This window comes from Pygocentrus nattereri, chromosome 10 (genome assembly GCF_015220715.1).
Source record: "Pygocentrus nattereri isolate fPygNat1 chromosome 10, fPygNat1.pri, whole genome shotgun sequence".
In the NCBI taxonomy this organism is placed as follows: domain Eukaryota; kingdom Metazoa; phylum Chordata; class Actinopteri; order Characiformes; family Serrasalmidae; genus Pygocentrus; species Pygocentrus nattereri.
In genome coordinates, this window is record NC_051220.1 from 31,969,984 (window position 1) to 31,991,898 (window position 21,915).

The window sequence follows — 21,915 nt, forward strand, 5'->3', positions numbered from 1 at the left end:
CTGACTAATACACACGTTCTTTTTTTGATAACATTGTAACACAATGTCTGCACATTTAAGCCTCTTCTCCAGCTTATAGAGAGGTTAAGTATGGTGACTAGATGACATACTGGTGCTGACAGAGAGCAGGTCTCCTGCTAATATCAGCTCAGGACGAGAGCACTTATGCAACTTTCTAAGACTGATCTTGCTTCTTGAGACTCTGTGTGCCCCACATATCACTCAGGGCAGCTTAGCCTTACCCCTCTATTCAGTCTAAAACCACTGCTGTTATACATACACTAATAAGTGTGATATCACTACAATGGGAGAGATAAAACAGTGTAGCCTCAGATATTATGAGCAATTAGGCAACATGTTATGCATAATTAACAAGCCCTCAATGGCAGTCATTCTTACATTCAATTTCCCATTACTATAATAAGCTATTTGCTTTGCTCATTTACAGCAGTTCCTTCTACTAATTTGGAAAGAACATATCAGCATCTGAATCCACTCAGTACATCTAAAATCACTTTTTTTATATAACATGCATGCTATATCATTATATGTAATGTAATGTGGCTATGTATATGGCTGTAACATGTGGGAGCGATAACGAGGCGGACGCATATGTGAAGAGAAGCGAGATTTATTAGGGGCGAATCCAGATTCAGGGTCAAGACAGTCCAGGGTCAAAGAGCCAACATGGAGAGATTGAGGGACAGACATTACAAAAGAAACACAGGATAAACACAACAAGAGAGAACAGGAAATATCATGTAGGTCAGAATACAATACAAACAATACACTACAAAGACCAAACAACACAATCCAAACAATACAAAGACCAGCAAACTCACAGGGGAAAACACAGGGCTTAAATGCAGGGAAAGGTTGAGAGTTAACAATACACAGGTGGACAACACAGGTGAGAACAATTAAGGGTGGATTCAAGAAACAAGGGGGCAGGACAGGGAAGAATCAAAACAAAGAAAGTATATTGACAAGACCAAAATAAAACAAAAGCACATGGCGGGCTGGGAGGGGTCACTTGTGACACTGACTTTGCAGGTTCTGTCTTGAACAAATCACTAAATTACTTTTTAAGTAAGTAAATTTTAATGCCTCTAAATGCTATTTCACAGAAAGATGTTGCATGAAATGTTACATATACATTGCCTGATGCCTGAGACATACAGGGCATTGCAAAGCAAAGTAGTACCCAATGGAAACTTTATTCTTATGGTAAAACTCAGAACACATGTGTAGGCTTGTTGATCATTACTGATGGTAAATAAAATGACTATATATCTGTCGTAGACATTGTGACCACTGGTTCTTATCCCTACTGAGTCTGTACATTTCTCTACAAGAAACTACTTCACGTCAAACAACTAAATGCCTGTTTTAATCATAAACGGCTGAATTGCAAAAAAATTGAAAGGAATTGGGAATTCACCTTTAATTGAGCCTATTTACGATATTGCCTTTTGCTCAGTAGTAAGAATGCACTGTTAAACATTAACTGCAACCGGAATAACAACGTGTCCCCTATTATTTGACGTACCTGCATCTACTCTATTGCTTTCTATTAAAGCCTGTATGAATATTACATCATAGGTACCCAGCTAAAAAGTACTAATACTCTCTCTCTCTCTCTCTCTCTCTCTCTCTCTGCACCCTCCCTATCACCCTCCCCTGGAGCTCCAGCACAGCAGCCCTGCGCAGAGAGGAACATCCAGAGGAGCATCCAACCACGCTTCAAGAACTTTCCCCTAGCATCTCGCGCTGATTGGCGTTTGGTTTTGTTTACTTCTCTCCGCCTGGCCAAGTATGAAGAGAACGAATGACTGTGTCTGGCTCTGGGATGCAGAAGGGGCTGGACTAGCGGGTGCGTAGTTGTGGAGCAGCACGCAGAGGGTGGAATGCATGCACCTAATGCAGCTGACCACTTGACTGCCTCGTGCGTATCTGGCCAGCACTAGGGACGAAGATGCTGTGGAGAGGACGGAGCACATGCGTATGAAATAAAACGGGGCTGAATATGGGACTACATGGACGTGGTGATCGGCGTTGAACTCAGGAAAGTTTCCACAGAAGACACTGTCCAAAATACGTACAAAGTCTTTGCTTTCAGTCAGTCTTTCATGCTGTAGACCGCTGGCATGAAGACTTGGACGGAAAGGAGCCAGGGGAGCCCTTTGCTGGACTAGCCAGAACGGTCGAGGTCCCTGCCAGCTGTCCAGTCCAGTCCTATGCGTCCTCCGTTTGCTTCCACGTTGATCTGTGCGCGAGAAGAGCCGAGGAGGATCAATGCTGCTGCTTCCACACACAGCACCCCTCACACTCCGCCTGTGCCCGTTTGTCTTCGGGCACTGCTTTCTCTCGTCGCTTCTGCTGGTGTGCCAGGTAAGCTCGGCTTCTTCTCCACTGTCACGTGAAGTTTTTTGCGCACCGTGTCCGTCGTGCACGCATTGGGATTCGGACCTGCAGAGCTGAGAGGAGGCAACGTGGTCTCTGTAGTTTGCATGGTCGCATACGTGAAGCAGCGGCGTTGCCAGAAGAACCTCACTTTTTAAAAGGCGAACTTTATCGAAGCTGCCGGAAGATGGAGAATATTCTGGGACGATGTGCAAAGTTGGGTTGATCTAGAATTGCTCGTCTTGAAAGATGTCAAGGGTTTCCACAACAAACAAGCAGATTACAGTAAAAGCTTAATGGCAGGTCCTTATAGTTGGGGTGGACAATATGGCGATATTAATCATTATTGTGATAAACTGTCACATTACAATGTGGTTGCCTAGGCATATCATATATAGTCTGTAATTAAAATACACTAAACATTGTATAAGTGATACATTTGGCACAATTGGTTCTTTTTTGCCTGTTCATATTTATCATAGCTCAGGGAAAAAAACGTAGTAATCTGATGCATTACATGTATTAGGAAAATTTCTTGAAGTAGGCTATTGTGAGTCTGCATTTTTGTCATATCATCCACCTCTACTTCATAATATTCATACAGGCCAGGGTTTCCTGAAATATCCCCAGGTTTGAGTGTTTTTCCTCCAACATACACAGCTCAGGAAGGCCTTGTGAGTTTGCCAGCTAGTTGGATCAGGTGAGTCAGACAAGGAGAAAACATCAAAATGTGCAGAGCAGAGGGTACTTCAGGACCAGAATTAGAACTACTGATGAAGGCACATCATGCCATGACTAGAATATTTCTCTTCTTAGGCTTAAAAGCATAACTGCAAGACTGGTGTGAAAATCGCACACTGTTTTCACTATTTTGTGAAGACAGCCTGACCAGATAAATGGTGCTAAAACATAAGAAATATAATTACAAAAGGCCTATCATTTGGGTCATCTCAGCTCAACTTACATATTTCCAGACTCTACACCAATGCCCACACAAATACTAATAAGAACCTGCAGGCGAGTAATGGGGTTAAGGATCAAGAGTAATGTATTCTCCCCATGTCTCAAAGCCCACCCACTACCAGTCCTAAAGGCATAGAAAAGCCCACTCTGTGGGTGGGCGATTTTTGCAGAAAGCGGGATTATTCGCTGTCCTAAACGTATGGTGTGTTGGGTTTGACTGTGGCTGCAGGCAAAGCTCTTTCAGTGTACTTTCATTTTGACTCTGGTGAATGCAGGGGAATTGTGCAGAGCCAAATTATCACATTCATCAATGCGAGCATATGTATGCTTTTTTGTTTTGTGAGATTTTATCAGCAGTTGGATTGTGTGGTCACACCTCCGTCATGTGGGCAATCATAGTAAATCTCCTCTCAGTGCATCACAGCCCACGCAATATGTCACACTGTACGTGCATGGTCTGTTGTTGCATCTATTGCTCTTCATCTTTCACTCATGCATATTCTCCTACTCCCACCTACTCAAGCTCTGTCTCTCTACTTGTTTCTCCCTCTCTCTCTCTCTCGCTCAGGCTGAGCTTCAGAGGTCATGCTCACAGCTTGGCACTCAGAGAGGAGGTGAGCGGTGCCAGTCGCTCTGCCACTGCAGGACCTATCCACCTCTACCACCCCCACCTCCTCCCCCACCTCCTCCTCGGCTACTGATCCCCACAGGTAGGGGCTGCTGTAATACCTGGGATAGATTTCTACAACCCAAACAACCTTGCAAACAACAGCTTCACAAATGTAGGGCTAAAATAGGAATCAGCATGCCTGGCTTTTTTTGCTGTAAGAGATATACAGTGAGTCCAAGAAGTATTTGATCCCTTGCTGATTTTCTTTGTTTGCCCACTAATAAAGACACTATCCTTCTGCACTTTTAATGGTAGATATATTCTAACATGGAGAGACAGAATATCAAGACAAAAATCCAGAATATAATTTTAAAGAATATATTTTAATTAATTTGTATTTCAATGAGGAAAATAAGTATTTGATCCCTCTTGCCAAACACACTCAATACTTAGTGGCAAAGCCTTTGTTTACAAGCACAGCGGTGAGACGTTTGTTGTAGTTAACCACAAGTTTAGCACACACACCAGGGGGAATTTTGGCCCACTCTTCTTTGCAGATCCTCTCTAAATCACGAAGGTTGGTGGGCTGTCGCTTGGCAACTCTGACCTTCAGCTCCCTCCATAGATTTTCGATCAGATTGAGGTCTGGCGACTGGCTGGGCCACTCCATGACCTTAATGTGATTTTTCTTGAGCCAATCCTTTGTTGCCTTTGCTGTATGTTTAGGGTCGTTATCATGTTGGAAGACCCAACCACGGCCCATTTTCAGATCCCTGGCAGAGGGGAGGAGGTTGTCCCTCAGGATTGTGCGGTACATGGCTCCATCCATCTTCCCAGTGATGCGGTGAAGTAGCCCTGTACCCTTGGCAGAGAAACACCCCCAAAACATTATGCTTCCACCTCCATGCTTGACGGTGGGCACAGTGTTCTTGGGGTCATAGGCAGCATTTTTCTTCCTCCACACATGGCGGGTGGAGTTGAGGCCAAAAAGTTCAATTTTGGTCTCGTCTGACCACAAAACCTTCTCCCAATAACTTGGTTCATCTTTCAAATGATCATTGGCATACTTGAGGCGCGCCTCCACATGTGCTCCCTTCAGCAGGGGTACCTTTCGGGCACTGCAGGATGTGAATCCATTGTTGCGCAAAGTGTTGCCAATTGTTTCCTTGCAAACTGTGGTCCCAGCTGCCTTCAGGTCATTTGCTAACTCCTGCCGAGTGGTTGCAGGACGATTTCTGACCGTTCTCAGCATCATTGCCACCCCACGAGGCGAAATCTTCTTTGGAGCACCGGGCCGAGGTCTGTTGATTGTCATGTTATACTCTTTAAACTTTCTGATAATTGCACCAATAGTTGTTACTTTCACATCCAACACCTTACTAATCTTTTTGTAGCCCATTCCAGCTTTGTGAAGGTCAACAATTCTGACTCTGAGGTCCTGTGACAGCTCTTTGGTTTTACCCATGTTGGAGACTTGAAATCTGTGTGATCTGTCTGATTCTGTGGACAGGTGTTTTTCACACAAGTGATTAGTGAGAACAGGTGGCTTCAGGTCAGGTAACAAGTTGATTGGGAGTGTCTAACTGGTCTGTAAAAGCCAGAACTGCTAATGAATACTAAGGGATCAAATACTTATTTCACTCCATGAAATACAAATCAATTAATATATATTCCTTAGATTTATTTTCTGGATTTTCTTTTTAATATTCTGTCTCTCCATGTAAGAATACATCTACCATTAAAAGTATAGAATGATCATGTCTTTATTAGTGGGCCAACGAAGAAAATCAGCAAGGGATCAAATACTTCTTGGACTCACTGTAAGCAGTTGCTTAGGTCACCCTAGTTGAAATGGGCCTGTATGTCATTTTTCACATCACATTTTTCACAGCTTAACCACTTGACTAGTGCATGTTTTCACCCAGTCCAGCTGGATGTCTTGTCAACCACCTTGAACATCTTATACCAGCAATAATTAGGGATGAACAGTTGTATCATATTCATATCAGTATCAGCAGAATGTTTAAGAACAGATTGTTTAGTTGATGCTCGACTGATGTGTTAAAATGTCTGTGTTCTTTTACATTTGTAACCATGCAGAAATAAATTAGATTTCTATGTAAATACTAATCCAGGTGGAACTAGCCCTAATTTCTACATCATATAAACATTTATGTATAGGTTATCAGCATCGGCATGTATGTATATTAAAAGTATCAGCACTGGCCCACAATTCTCATATTGGTGAGAATTGGTGAGAGACATCAGCGACCAGATTAGGTGAAACCAGCCACGAACAGCTGGAATTTTCAGCAGGGGTGATATTAGCAAAAATAAAAAAATCAAGATTGCAGAAACTGCAATGACACTCATAAGCATAATAATTCATTTGTAGGCTATGTATTTTTATTGCAATTATTATTTACTTATTTTATAATTTACTTGTTGAAATATTTAATTTCCCCTGTATTGAGTCAGTACTTGCTTTATTGGGTTTCCTTCATCTTGTATTAAACTTTCTTCTGATTTTAAGTTTATTATCAATTCTTTTTCATTCTTGCATACAAAATACTATGAGTGGGATGGGCATGGGACTCCCAAGTCATTTGTAGCTTAGGGTTTTAAAATATTCAGAACTGGCCCTGTCAGCAAGATTGCAAAATTAGGAGAGATGTTTCACATGAACTGTGCTGCAATTCAGTCCCAGTCTCAGACTATTCACACTTTCGTTAAAAAAAGGTCATATGTTTTATGACTATAAATACTTTTGATATATGCCTGCAGAAAAAAGAATCAATATTATGCATATGGAGTCTGAAAGCGGCATTTGGAAAGGTTAATGATGTGTTAGAAGGCTAATAGAGAGCTTTGCTGAGGTGTTAAAAAGTTTGATTCGTTAAGAACTTCAGCTGTGCTGAGGCATGATTTGCAAAATTAAAAGTATTTTCTTGTGGGAGAGTGCACAAACAGTGGGCTAATCATGCACCAGTTGACCTTGGGGAGTTCCCCATATGCCTGGAGCAGCTTGTGAGATGTTTGCCTGCTGCTCTGCCAGGCGCTGTAGTCAGCTTCCCCTGGAGGAGCCTCTGATTAAAACTCAGATGAGTTAATTAAATTAGGGGTTTGATACAGATAGGGGGCTAATGAACTGGGCCAACACTGCAGTCTAGTTTTTTGAAGTTGAGCTTTTACAGACAGCTAGAGGTATTTTAAAAGTGAATATGTAAGAAGTATGATTGTGTGTAAGTTTTGTATATTATACACATTTAGAAAACACTTAAGAACTCTGTGGTGTATATTTGTGTAGGTTGTCAAACAAAGCGTTAGGAAAGTGTAGGGAAGGAGACATTTACACTTTGAGGGACATGTCCACTTGGGCTTTTGTTGCCGTTGTGCCTGATCGCTCTGCTTGCTGCTGGGGGGCATTTCTATGTTGTTTCTGTTTGTTGATTTGTAGACTTAAAGCATCATTATGCAAGAATTGGTGTCTTTTTCTCTTGGGCTCCTCCTACCATTGAGGAGAGTAATTCAGACAGGTCACCCCAGACAGGTCGCCAGTCCGCCAGTCCATCGCAGGGCAGACAGACAGACAGACACAATCACTCACACGCTATCCTATGTTTCAGTCTTGCATAAAAAAATAGCAGGAATGTAAAATCTGCTGTTGTTGTTTGTTGTTTTCCTGTTAACAGTGGGATTTCATCCTTTTTTAATCTCTTTTAGCTCTTGCCAATGAGTAATTTTTCAATTCTTCGCTTCCTCCAGCAACATTTTCTTCTGCATTTTGGCAGGCTCTGTCATGATGTCCATGCTGGGAATACCAAGCTGTTTTTTATAGCTAGCTGATGAGACAGTTGTTGATGCGTAACATGGTGCAGTTTTCACAAGAGGTCTAAAGCTCGTTCCTCCAAAGTCACATAGGCTATAGCCTATAGTGTTGAGGGCCAGAGTGGCAATGCCAGCAATGCCATTTTCTGTCAGCGTACCATTAAAATGATTCTGAAGCTGTTATTTTTAGGTAAAATGTTACATAATGTTGTTTTAATGTAGACTTATTTTTTATGCTTTAATAATTTCTTAAAGTGCTTCAGCTAGCCGCATGAACCATAAAGTTATGTTGCGCAGTCTGGCTAGCAAGCTAAGTATATTAACGTGTAACCTACAAGTTCTGTATGATTTAACCCTTGTGTGGTATTTGTGTCTGTGGGACCCATTTTCAGTGTTCACCAACAGAAAAAAAGATACAATTTATTATTTCAACCCGAGATTCCTTGGCCTTTGCTCATTTTCTGTGAAGAACATATAAAATAACACATTTACAATTCACACTTCACACTGTACAACCTCTACACATTTATATTGCACATGTGGGCTGAACCTACAGGGAATAAAAGTGTCCTGCATCACCTGCTGTTAGAGTGTGTGTGTCTGCGTATGTGTTTGTATATGTGTGTGTGACAGTGGAAAACATGGACAGGCTGCTGACTGGCTACAGCTGCTAAAGGAGAACACTACACTGGCCACTTGTGATATTTTAAACATCTGGTATTTTTACATAAATTGTTATGGCTGTATTGATGAAAAAAAAACAATAATGCAGTGGGTCCACCAGACCACTGAGTAAAAACAACATGAACACCGTACAAAAGTTAAGATTTCCATTTTCATTGCAACATACAACCAAATATCTTCCCTCTGGAGCTTTACTGTCAAGAACTATGTGTAAAACCAAACATTTTAATTATAATGTAAAACTGTTATGGATTGAACAAAGAGAATAAAATAGCCATTGTTACCACTTTATACCTTTACATTTTAAATAAATAATATTTTATTTTATGCTCATTTGGCAACTATTTACTGTTTTCCTGTGAATTATGTATGCAAATCCTATAATTCAAAAGAATGATAGGATGTTGAATCTGAGTATAAGGGATATGTCCTTAGCCAATGGGACATTCATCTTTGTTTCAACCAATTATGTTAATAAATCCTGGGAGCTTCCTTGACTCTAAGCAATTACCTTCTCCTCATCTTCCCTTCCTGCATCTATTTGACCTGTTCATATATATCTTCTACTCCTGTTGCCTAACAGATTTTCCCTGTATTTTTTGCAGTATTGGCATGAAATTAACACCTACAGTCTTAAACTGTGTTCAGTGCTAATTTCTCATGAATATTGCAGTTGTTGTCAGTTGTTTAGCAGTACTCTGCAAATGTTAGAGACCACCCTTCATTTATTTAATTATTTAAAAATGACTGTCATATGACAGGGGATCAAATGAAAAATAAGTAGAAAAATATAGAAGCTTTCAAAGCTTTAAGAAAAATGATTAAAAGCTACAGAGAAAATGGGACTCCTAACAACCATGCAAGAGCTGGTGGCCCTCCAAAACTTTCATCCTTAGAAAACAACTCTTAAAACTTTCATTTTTGAAATGAAATGAGATGTTTCTGTCCATCTTTCCTCTGTGAGAAGACAACTCAACGCTATGGGTCTGAAAGGATGTGTAGCTGTCAAGGAGCTGTTACTAAGAAGAGAAACTACTAAAAAATGAAGAAAACAGTTCCTACTACAACACCAAAACTATAGATATGGAGTAAGGTTCTATGAACTGATGAGCCCAAATTGAAAATCTTTGGAAGTACCAGAACACAATGTACATGGCAAAGCCATGAAAGACTCTTCGAATCGTGTCTACAACAAGGCAGATAATCAGTGCAGGTTTGAGGATGTGTAACATATGTAGCTAGTGATTTGCTTTTTATTTATTAGGTTTAATTAGGAAAATTCCTGTAGAAAATAATTCTACCACAAGATAATGAATCCAAGTGAACTGCTGAGATGAAGACGTACTTACCAAACAAGAAGTTTCCGATGTTATGAAAACAATGGATTGGCCACCCCAAAGCCCAGACCTTAACATTATTGAATGTGTTTATGACTACTTGGATCATGCAAAGCAGAAAGTGTAACTTCTAAGACTGAATTTTGGAGGTGTGTAAAATTATTCCCACATATTCCTTTGAAAAACTGAAAGCAGGTTTCCCAAAAAGAATGGAAGCTGTAATAAAGTCAAAGAGTGGGTACACTAAATACAGAAAAAAATGATATTATATTTAGTTGTGTAATATTATATATTTAGGCTATAATTTTCTGTTAAATATGAGTAAGACATGTCTCATTTTACAGCACTTAAGTGAGCATTTATTTAAGTATTTATTCTAATGTATTGTACTGCACTGTGTTTAATTCTGTTATTTTTCTCTAAGTATCAACATGGGCTTTTGTTTCTAGCCATATCTGAGCTCAGGACTATCTTTCTCTCTAATTTGTAACTAGGAAAGAAAATTTCTCTACGTAAACAAGGTGCTTTCTGTTAGTCGCTCTGGATACGAGTGTCAGCTAAATGCTGTGAATGTAAATGTAAATTAATAACTGCTGGAAGATGAGAAGCATGTACTTAATGACTGTTTTGATTGGAAATTGAAAAAGAAATGAAGGGTGATCTCTGCCTTTTTGCACTGTACATTTGACAATGAGTCATGATTGTCATCGTGTTATTTAGTTTAATAATAGTAACTGACTTGTAATGACAGCAAATAAAAATAGCATTAGTCGCTGCATAGATACAATGTTTACATACATTAGTTATTCTGTAGTGAGTGGTTGTAATGATCCCAGCCTCTTTTTAAAGATTCATGACTTCATGCGATATACTGAGTGTATGGAATCAGAGGGCTGGTTTGTGTGAGTGTGTGTGTGTGAGAGAAAGAGAGAGAGAGGGAGACAGAGAAATGGAGATAGAGAGCACAGTGTTATGATAAATTGCTTGAAAGTCTTGGAAGGTTAATGGAAATATATATAAAATTGACCAGCCCTTCACAAACCCATGCCATTTACACAGACTAATGCTTTGTTTTTTTTTTCAGTGGCTGAGCCTCCGGTTCCTCTGCTGAGGCCCTGGTGGAAGGACTTCATTGTGGTTGCGACAGTAGGATGTTCTTCAGCTTTCTTTCTACTCTTAACTCTCATCATCTGCTACAAGGCTATTAAAAGGTATGCAGAATTCACTGATTTATTTTACATATTTGATTAGCATCCTTCACACCAGTTCAAACATATATGGTAACAAACTGCTACTAAATGTTATTAGACACATGGACATGCATGGTTAAGTTCAGAGTTTCTCACCCCAAGGATCTGGAGTCCCACTGCCCTGCACATTTTAGTGCTTTTCCTGCTTTAACACACCCACGTTACGGCTATATGATAGTCTTTGTATCAGATGCCTTGAAAATGTTTACTTTGCAAATGATTATAGCAGAAGATGATTGATTGCCATGGATCCCATCACTTATCTCTCAACAGAAAGCCCCACCCAACTTTATCCACCACTTAGATCATTTATCCCTCAATTAAGCCCTTTTATGAACCAGTTTAGCTGGCTAATTAGTGGTGAAAAAGCATATTCTTGTTAGAGAATTGATGTGTGTCATTCAGTACAATAGAAGGATTTGATAATAGTAACATATCATCTTATTAATGATTCTGTCAATCCACATGATGGCTGTTTTTTATTGTCAGTAAAGGACATTTTGAGTCTTTTGAATCATCAGCAACAGATGAAATGTACTGATATTGTACTGATAACAAAATTGCTTCTGGCAAGTGGTTGGTTTGAGTCTTTAAGAGCCTGTCACATTTTGTAGTTAATGCCAATCACCAACAAAGTCTCTGAGTCTCTCTATTGAGATGACCAGTTGAAGGTGATTTGGGTGCTTTCGCATCTCAAGGATAGGCTGGTTATCAGCACGAACATACCGTGATATGTGCATTTTACAGAGCTTTATGAACAGGCCGCATCGGTGATGTGACTGTATGCAAAGATGGAGGAATTAATATTTTAACCTATTGATTCATTACATCCATAACACTTAAAGATTAGTTCAGAAATGTCAGCTAATGCTGATATCCAACATTTTTCATGTACATACTCATACATAAAAAATTTTTAAATGTAGAAATTGGGAGTAAATCCACCTGGAATAGCATTACAGAAAAATGTAACAGTTGTATAGGGTTGAAATGGAGTGACATTAATATAGTGCAGACATTGTAGCAATATAACAAAATAGTCTAGCATCACCTAAATTTCCTTCTTTTCCAGAGTATAATAAATGCACCATCAGATATTGGTTTGAAATATTAGTCAGATCTAAGCTTCTGTCGGATGGTGATATTGTTTTTAAAGCAAATGTCTACCGATATGGATCTGATATCATTATGCATCCCTAATAAAAGGTCCTGCCTAACCTTTGCAACATGCCTACATAAGTCTGTTCATAAGAGGTATAGGTAGCAAGCTAAGTGTTTAGCAGTAACAATGAACTTTTTTTATGGCAGTGAATAAGAAAAATAACTTTGAGTCTTTCTCTACTGAGGAATATCAGGTTCATCTGAACTCTGGAAACTAATTTGGCATAACACGGAAAGAACACAAAAGAGCAAAAGAGGCCTGCTGTGGTTCTGTTATGGCCAGGAAGTCAGGCACAGGCACTGTTGAGCACTTTGCCAAACACACATGGATCCCAGTTTCATTACCTGTTTTTTTTTTTTTTGTTTTTTGCTGGTGTCTGGCGTCTCTCAAAAAAGTACTGTGGTTCTATGTATGTAAATGGTATTGTATTACATAGAAATAAAGGCTATGTCCCAGATAATTCTTTAAGCTTTAGCTTATTAATAGCTGTACTATTAGTAGCTGTTTCAAATGACTACCAGCTTCCTAAGCAGATAATTCTACCATTTTGACGTCTATAGACTTGCCTAGAAATATGAACTGAAAGCTATACTTCATCTTAATCCGTCCATATTCAAAATGGCACAACTGAGATCACTTTGTTGACTGCAATTGTTAAGCTATCTTACTTGCTATGTTACTTACAGATGACAAACTGAATAGTGACCTTTAGTAAACAACACGCTACAAGAAAGACTGTGAGTCCATATTGGTTGTGCAACATCTAAGGTTTAATGTGGCATTTCTCAGCAGGGACATGTTCCCTGTGTTTGCAAAGAGGCAGGGGCAAACGCAGGCAGCGGAAGTAATGAGTGGCTGGCCTTGGAATTCATTATGGCAATTCTCCAGTCTTCTGTAGCCAGGGGGCATCCTCGTTTTAATGCTACACTAGCAAGAATGTGTTATTGCAGTGAGATGGATGCTGCAGCCCCAAACTCAAGTTATTATTTATGAATTAATCTTCCCAGTCATTCAGTTGCAGGCAACATCTTTTAAACATGCAAGCAGGTTGTGTCCTAAAGTTTAAACCAGTAAGAGCTCACCAGTGAGAGCCCAAGAGTAGTGGCTTTCTTAGGAAACCTGAATGAATCTCTAGCATCACTTGCTTCAGTGGAAGGCCATTTCACAATTTCAGCTGCGTTTCAACTTTCCCATCTGGTTCTCTTGAAGAAGTAAACAAGCTGCAGAGGATAGATGCACTCAGTCCAATCTGACAGCAATCCTATTTCCAATAAAGGAAAACACATTTCACATCCAATATAAAACTTGAGTTCTGTCAGGTACGGAATATGACAGGTACAATGGGTAAGAAACCTAAGCATTTCATTTGAGACACAATATGAAGGTGGAAACCTGCGTTAGAAGGTGAACTTGAATTGGAGAAATTGATCAGGCCATGCTGTAGTGATGTAGTGTTTACTTTTCAATTGAAGCATAGTGACTTATAGATTGTCACTTATTGTCACAAACAAGAATGGAAAAAAAACTGGAGATGACTTGCAGTCAGTAAAATCAGCTCTGTTCCTGAGAGATAAGCCATGGATGTGCACTCAAATATCCCTCAAAAAAATTTGTAGCTTTTGACTTGTTAAAGATTCACTTTCACATTTTGAAATATTAGGCTCTGGGATGGTGAGAAAGGCTAGAGTTCTGAATGAAAGAGTATAGCCAATAATGAGAAGAAAAAACTGGAAAACTGTAATTGAACGTTGGCTGTGAGATGTCTGAGTCAGTAACAACCAGGAGACAGTATTATCGTCTCCTCAGCCCCTCAGTACTGGGCTTCCCCAAAGAAACAGACTGGCCAAGGGCCAGGGCTGCCATACACCATTGCCAAAGGAGGCCCTGCTGCAGCAGCCTCTGATGACTTAGACTGCAAGCCTTATCTGTATTTGTGCCAGTCATCCATCACTGGCAAAGAGGGCTTAAGTTGAAATAAATTCTGCTCACGTCACCATGGAGGAAATCCTGGAAAAGCTGAATGGATGTTTACTCAGTGCTTTCATTTCACAAACAAATGAAGGGCACAGCAGCTTTAGGGAAGCAGTTGGAGAATTTCTTGTACACAGAACAACATAGGAAAACAGAGGAAAATAGACAGAATGTACACAGCATAAATAGCCTGGCATGAAGAGCTCATACTTTAATTATTAAAAACAAAGACTATGACAATGATAGCCATACCAACACAATTATGTGGCCAATAAAGACTACTGGAATTTTAATTTGTACGTTTGTCTTTGAGTATGCTCACTGTCTTGTCATGTTTTACAGCAGAATCTTCCAGCCACTTAGTCTACACCATTACAGCATGTTTTAAACTGTACAACACTTGTACTGGTCTCAGTGTTCTCCTCAAAACTTCAAACGGGAATATGCACTGCACTTGAACAGCTTTGGTATAAAATATTTATCAATTCTGTGAAGTGTTGTGTCACCACCTGCCATGTGTCAACTGCTGCCATCTATTATTGAGGAGCCACAGTGGTACCAGGAACATGGGACACCCAAATGGGCTGCCCATGGACCCTAGGCCACGCTACATATTTAGTTAATCAAGGCTCAGTTTCTCTTGTATACAGTCTGAGATTCAAAGTTTTGTTCTTGGTATACTCATGGACATTGTACAAACAGCTTCTGTAGCATATTTACAGATTCTATGATGCACTTAATATCCAAACTGAGGAGAAATTAGTTGGATAAGTGTAATATTGTGAATACATCTTCTAAAGCTTGTTTCCTCATGACATTTTGGATAACCTTCTGAAACTGACCTCTTGGACTAAATAGCCAGTTACTAGTTGATCTCTTCTAATGGATGACCCATTGGTTTGCACTTTAGAACATCTCCATACAAGCCTTTTTCATTACATGTAACTTGTTCACAGCTATTGGGTGGATTTACACTTAAACAGTGAATCATGTATTAGGGCTGATAGGTTACAGTACATGTAAGCTAGCATTGTATAGCATAGTCTGCTGGCTCTAAAATATAATAAGTGTTAACATATTAAATTTCATCTATATTCTCACATTTATACTAAGCTTCAGCATTTCACTCTTAATGAGTAACAATGTAAATGAAAGCAGAAACTTGCAAACTTTTTTACTTAATTTAAGCAAAAAATATCCTTGAACTGCCAAAATGAACAAGTTTTTGGGTAGGGAATGATGACAACTTGCTAGCAGCCACGCAGGCGCATACGAAAGCTAATAAGAGCCTCTAATGGCTTGATGATGCCCACTTCCATCCCCCATCAGGGACCAAAGCACATGTTTGAGACAGCTGTCCTAGAGATGCTTCCCTCTATACACAATTATAGAACTATCTTGGGATTTAAATGCCTTCCCACTGGACTCCGTTTTGCCCTAAAACCCAGGGAGATTTTGAAATTTAGCTCAAAGTTGTGGCCTTGCATGACTGACTTGCTCTCATGTGATATGGCGGTAAGATTGTCACAAGAGGAACAAAGACAGGGGTCCTGATGTACCTTTAGGGACCTAAGCACCAATAGAGCAAGTATACAGTAGTCTGAGGAACAATGCCTGCACTGACTGTATTCAGCTCCTTTCTGTGTTACATAAGCCTAAAAAGACTACTTGCTGGCACATATAAGACACAGTGCAGTGGAGAAATATAATAACCAGTGAGGTAATGAAAGGGAGACAGAGGGGTGCATGAATAGGCCATGTTGAGTAATACTGTCTTATACAGACCAAGAGATTTTCAGCATCATGTGGGCGTAGTTAACTCTGTTCCTTGTTCTCTTGTTAGAGAGGTAGGGAGACCGTAGGAGGACTACAAGAGGGAAAGTGGAAAATTGATCTTTTTGTTGTTGTGCTGGAAATATAACACTGACTCGATACAAATTGTTTCTGTCCCTTTTTTTTGACACGTGTATATGTCTTCTGAACACTGTGGGTCAAGTAACAATCTTTCTGTTACTTTTTGCAGGAAACCTCTAAGAAAAGAGGAGAACGGGACCAGTCGTGGAGAATACGCAATGAGCTCCCACAAGAAAAAGACCAAAAATGTTGCCACTAATAATGTTGTAGTGTAAAATGCACACAGACTAAGTGCAAACAATGTCCACTTTTGGAGCGTCATCTGCATCCTCTGACTGAATGCAAAGCAAATGAACAGCCAACATCAAAGAAAAGAGGAAATGAACAAGATTGATGTGTTTGAACAGAACAGGCTGCACTGTAACAGTACTGCAATGTACTCTCAAGGAGATTGACTGGCAATCTGTGGCTTAGAGACACTGAAAAATATTTGCATGTTTTTTATTATTTTATTTATTCATTTTTTTGATAGTATACTAAGCTAAATGCTTCATTTTACATTTAATGCACTGGTGTGAAAAATGTCATTTATAATTGTAGCTTTTTTCTATACATTTATTTATTTGTTTATTTATTTATTTATTTACTTTTTAACCATGCAGTGAACGGTGGGGCACTGCATGTTTTTCAGTTACATTTTACAGCTAGATCTTGGAAAACACCTCAAAAACTTTTTTGCATGGTATATCCTGGACACCTACCAGAGATCCTCTCTAAAACGTTTTGTATTCAAACAATCATGTGTAGATTGGTTCACATACACAACCAAGACTGGACTGTGGTATGTATATAAAAGTCATGTTCTGCATCATTGAGATATGCCTATGCACTTACACTTACGCAAAGTATGTTACATCATCATTCTGTGATGAACACTGGAGTGTCTTTCCAGTGTTTCCTTGCATTATTTCTGTGGTGTAGTGTGGTTTCATATGTGCAGTGATACTAACATTCCATTTTTTTGAGACCATATCCTCTCCAAGGCTAGAATGCTAAACAACCCCCTTGTCTGTGCCAAATTCTAGTGATTACAAGGACAGTGGACAGTTGCGCAGGAGGCACTTGGTCATGTTCAGATGTGATTACATGCTAATTGTTCTCTTCACAAGCCACCAGATAAGGGCCCTTCTGCAATAGTATGACTACTAAGTTTAAGCTGTCTGATGAACACCGCAATATAATATGAATGATTGTGAGAAGTGCAGCTGTGTTTCATGTACTGTGTGGCTGTCACCAGATGAATAATGAATGTCTATAACATTGCTGATGCTTTAACAAGAGTATTGTGAATATCCTGCTAAAGTGAAAAAAAAAACATGAGCTTTGGGATATGCATTACAATAGACGCAGTTCTGTCTCAGTAGTTCAAACATCATGTTTTGTGTCAAAGTGCTGTCTGTCTATATCTGACGTCTACTTGCCCGAACCGTGAAAGGTCGTTTCACCTACGTTGTAACAAGAGTATCCTAGAAAATTTCAGAAAGCTATATTTAAAATAACTGAACAAGTATTATATTTACAAAAGAGAGGGAATGATGCATGAATGTAAATATTGATTTCAGCATATTTGCCTTCTGGACTGTTACTCACTCATACAGAGTGGCTTAATATGTTTATACATAGTAGAAATAAAACAATGCAATCTGATGTGAATGTGGTTCTAGTTCAGTGATACATTGTGAAAGCTAATGTATGTTTTGTGAATATGCTTTGTTGCACCAAGCACCCCAGTCTTAGTGTTGAACTGAACAGAGATTGTCTGAGGAGTGGTAATTATGGTTTAGGCTAGTTTCTCTGCCACAGATTAAGTCTGGTGTGTAACTGTAAGAATTTCATTTGAGACTAGGCTTAATATGTGACAAGGAAACTATCCCATAATGTACAAATAGAAGTTTACAAATAATAAGGTAAAAAAGCATCATTTGTCTCCTATAAGCATCCAGAACAAGAATTAAAGAAACATGAATGAATGGTAGTGTGGATGAGAGTAATATGTCTAAGAAACCTCCCTCTCTGCTGTAAATGTGCCACTTGAGGATAATATCATGTGGCACTCTGAGCAATTTAAACATTCATGCATTGTCTGGCCTGCAGCACTCTAAATGGCTAAGGAAAAAAACTGATCTGACAAGCTTGTATGGGTTGGAAGGGGCTGGGCTGTATGTAAGTCAGGAAAGCTCCTTGCAGTGGCAAATTTTCTGCTGTGGCATCTTGACTGCTGTGGGGAGAAAAGGCATAGCTTTGTAAAGGATATGTCCATGATTTAAGACAATTAACTGCATCACATGGCAGATTTCCATTCTTAACTATAAAATAGTTTTCATACTTTGGAAAGTAACAGAAACATATATTTTTTCTGAACCTGAGTCTATGCAAAGCCTGATTAATTAATTAAAATTAATGTCTTATTATATCTATGGCCAAGCCTATGTGTTGTAGCTAATGTATGTGCTCAAAATTCATCATCCAAAGGTGAAGATTTGGCTTTTGAATCAGGGGAAGTTAATAATTGATTCAGTCTTATTTTAAGATTGTCTTGGCTTTACAAATAGTCCTGTATATCAGACATGGGTTTGTGCTGCCATACAGGTTTAAAGCAATAAGCCAGACTAGAAACACGCTGTGCATTACTGTGTTTTTACCACTGGCATGAGATGTATTTAGGCACAATACAAAGTGGAGCTTTTATAAAATCACCTAAAATATGTAACATGACAAAATATGCTGTTTTTCTTTTGAAATAATAATTGTGATAACAATTATTTTGTCAAGATTTTTGTCAAGAACTGACAACTGAATTATGTATGGGTGGATGCCAAGACTTCTACCATAGTATCAATACAGCATCAACAATCTTGACTGGACAGCATACCTCCATTGTTGTAGGCCACCTTGTGAATTTTGGTCTGTAATATTCCAGTCATTTACAGATTTTTTTGTTTACAGATACAGTCATGTGCTAGTCACACATTTCATCACATAGTGATGTTTATTGCAATTAATTTACATTATAATTTACTTTTTTCATTTGTGACAACGTTGGTAACCATGTGAGTGATGTCAGCCAATGCAACAGCATCTATGACACCAGATGAACCAATTTTGTAGGCCCTGCTGGAAAAAACATAACAGCTTCCATTTATGCTGGTCTAAGATGGTTTATGCTGCTCCGATTCTAATCTGTTGCTGCTCACCCAGTGCGGTCATGTTGGCTGACCAGCATGCCAGCATCCAAAACACAACATATGTTGAGTTAGCTAGTGATAAATATTATAACTTCCACTGCTGTTGATCAACATACCAGCATCTAAAACATGCTGATCTTTGTCGCCAATGGCAAACATAACTACGTGCAAATTATATAAAATATGGTAAGTATTTAATCATGTTATAAACCCTAACAGTCCCAGTGTGTAGTGTTAACTCCAGCACTGCACAATGGTATGTGTACTCAACCAACAATGTTCATTTGAGAAACAGAATAAGGAGCAGCTTGTCAGTAGCCAGATGGTAGTGACCTTCATCAGCCTAAAACACTTTGACCTTTCCATCCACACCTTACTTGAGGATTCGTAGAATCCTCTGGTCAGCTTTAATTACAGACTTCTAGCTGCCCACTCATCAGGTCATCTCTCCACACGCTGCTTGGAATGTAGAGAGGCAGGCAGTGGTGTAAGGCAGGATCAGGCAAGAGGAGAGCCAGTGTTCCTGAGACTGATTATATAAGCAGCTTTTAATGAGTGAGATATTTGAAAGGGCTCTGAGTTCAAACGACCATGGCAGGCGTCTGGCAGATGCTGCATCTGAGCATGGGGAGTTGATTGCATGCACACACACACACACACACACACGCTGCAGGATAGGGTCTCTTTGATGAGCTGGGCTTAGAGGTCGATGGGAAGGGTGCCTCATCCTCTGATTTGCTTGAGGGCAGGGTGTGTTGCCAGGGTTGCAGTATATGCTGATATGAGGGTTAAATGTGTAGGCAACATAACTCTTGTAGTACAATAATGGCACTTTTCCCTAGAATTTTATTTTATAGTTCAACAAAATCTAACTTAATATATAATTAATATGTTATTTAGAAAGTGGAACAATAGACCAGCTAATAGACACTGAGAATTTCCACATTGTGGGACTAATAAAGGATTATCTTATTTTAAGAAAAGTCTTCTCTCACCTCATTCAGCAGTATAAGCGCCATATTATGCCTACAGCAGAATAGCCCTGCCTGTTCACTTTCAAGTTATAAGGAGTGTTTCAGTTGAAACTGTGGACACAATATAGGACAGCCTTTTAGTAAAGATCTAATTTACATACATCAGTTGTAAAAATTTTGTTTTAAGGGATAAAGAGAGGTTGTAAAATGGTAATGTAAAAATTAAGATTTTGGTACATAAAAACCTCACAAACATCACAGGGGGGGGAAATAACACTTGAAAATGTATGGCAGAAAGAAAGTAGGCTTGAAAAGGTCAATGTGTATCTATAACCTAATGAGACCTGGCCAGAACACTTCATCACTTTAAACTTGGTTGAGTGCATCCGTAATTGAGTTTGCTGCATTTCTGAGAAGGGAGAACTGATTAATGAGTGAAAATGGCCACTATTCTCCCATTTCACCAGGCTTGTTTACCTCCATTGTCTATTGGTCAGGCTTTATTGAGTTACACGGCTGCCTGGACCTGGTTTGTGGTCTGATTGATTTGTGCTAGGGTGGATGCATAGAGGCAATATATCTGATCTTGGAGCCCGAAAGTGAAGGAGGAGGAGGATACTGGAAATCCAAAGGCCAATTAGATTTGAGGTAGGCTATTAGCTTTGGTTTATGTTATTTTGGCAGCCACATATTTTCCTCTGTAAAGGTTACAGTAGTTTCTGTATCAATATTTATTTAAATACCTCTTTAAGGCAAAGTTTTAAGCAAATAGTTTGATGAGCCATCATAAAATGGTCACACTGTACATTAAAGAAAACTTATTCTGTTTATTTTTTTCTTGAAATGAGTAAACATAATATACACATACAAATATATTACTCATCTTTATAAGCCCTCTAGATTTAACACTTTTCTTGCATCTTCTGTTAATACATATGGCAGGTGTACACATTATATCGAGTGATTTTCACACCTTGCTGTACTGTGGCTGAGAAACATACACACACACATACATGCACACACGCACTCACGCAGTAGGAAGACTCCTGCATCTGTTTGTACCACGTTCTGCTGTTTTGACACCTTATTATTCAGTGTCAGTGTTTCATAATGACTACCTCACTTCCTTTATGCATGATCATGATAGTTGCATGCGAACATAAGACCTCTATTAAGGTATACACAGTTAGCCTGTATTAGTAAGTGTATGTTTGCTGTTGCCAAAACCCACAGAGTGTAGTACAATTCAGTCCATAGATACAAAAGCAGAGCTGCTAAAAACAACTACATTTGGAGTCAGTATGCTGGCTGGAGCAGAGGATGGATATGTACGGGTCTTGCAGAAGCTCCTATAGGACTGCGCTGCACATCACATGGGGTAAAACTGGGAGGCGGCCTCAGACGACTGGATCTCCACTTGAGCCATTTTAAACTGAGTACACTGCAGCCACTTGCGCAGGGCAAAGGGAAAGGAGCCAGAACCAGACCCCTGGAGGCACTGGTAATTCACTCGGTTTTGGATCGCCTGCAGTCGCAGCTGGAGACCCGCAGATAGGTGCTACGAATCAACACAAGAGTCAATCAGCTCACTTGGAAATTGTTGTTATCGTGAGTCTGGACAGATCCATTTATAT

The 21,915-nt window shown here is 39.4% G+C and overlaps 2 protein-coding genes across 9 annotated transcripts in view; one reads left to right on the plus strand and one right to left on the minus strand.

Annotated features, from left to right (window-relative positions):
- The first annotated feature begins 1,667 nt into the window (after positions 1-1,667).
- Positions 1,668-17,769, plus strand: LOC108423434 (proline-rich membrane anchor 1-like). Its single transcript, XM_017690726.2, has 4 exons — positions 1,668-2,391; positions 3,935-4,076; positions 10,910-11,036; positions 16,232-17,769. Exons 1-4 carry the CDS (start codon positions 2,296-2,298, stop codon positions 16,335-16,337), a joined length of 471 nt encoding a protein of 156 aa, XP_017546215.1. The 5' UTR covers positions 1,668-2,295; the 3' UTR covers positions 16,338-17,769.
- Positions 17,770-21,088: 3,319 nt separating this feature from the next.
- Positions 21,089-21,915, minus strand: part of LOC108423516 (unc-79 homolog, NALCN channel complex subunit) — a 53,149-nt gene continuing 52,322 nt past the window's right edge. For all 8 annotated transcript variants that reach the window (XM_037541943.1, XM_037541941.1, XM_037541942.1 and 5 more), the window contains one exon: positions 21,089-21,839. In XM_037541943.1, coding sequence (XP_037397840.1) covers positions 21,651-21,839 — 189 coding nt within the window. In that variant the 3' untranslated portion in view covers positions 21,089-21,650. The remainder of the gene's footprint in view (positions 21,840-21,915) is intronic.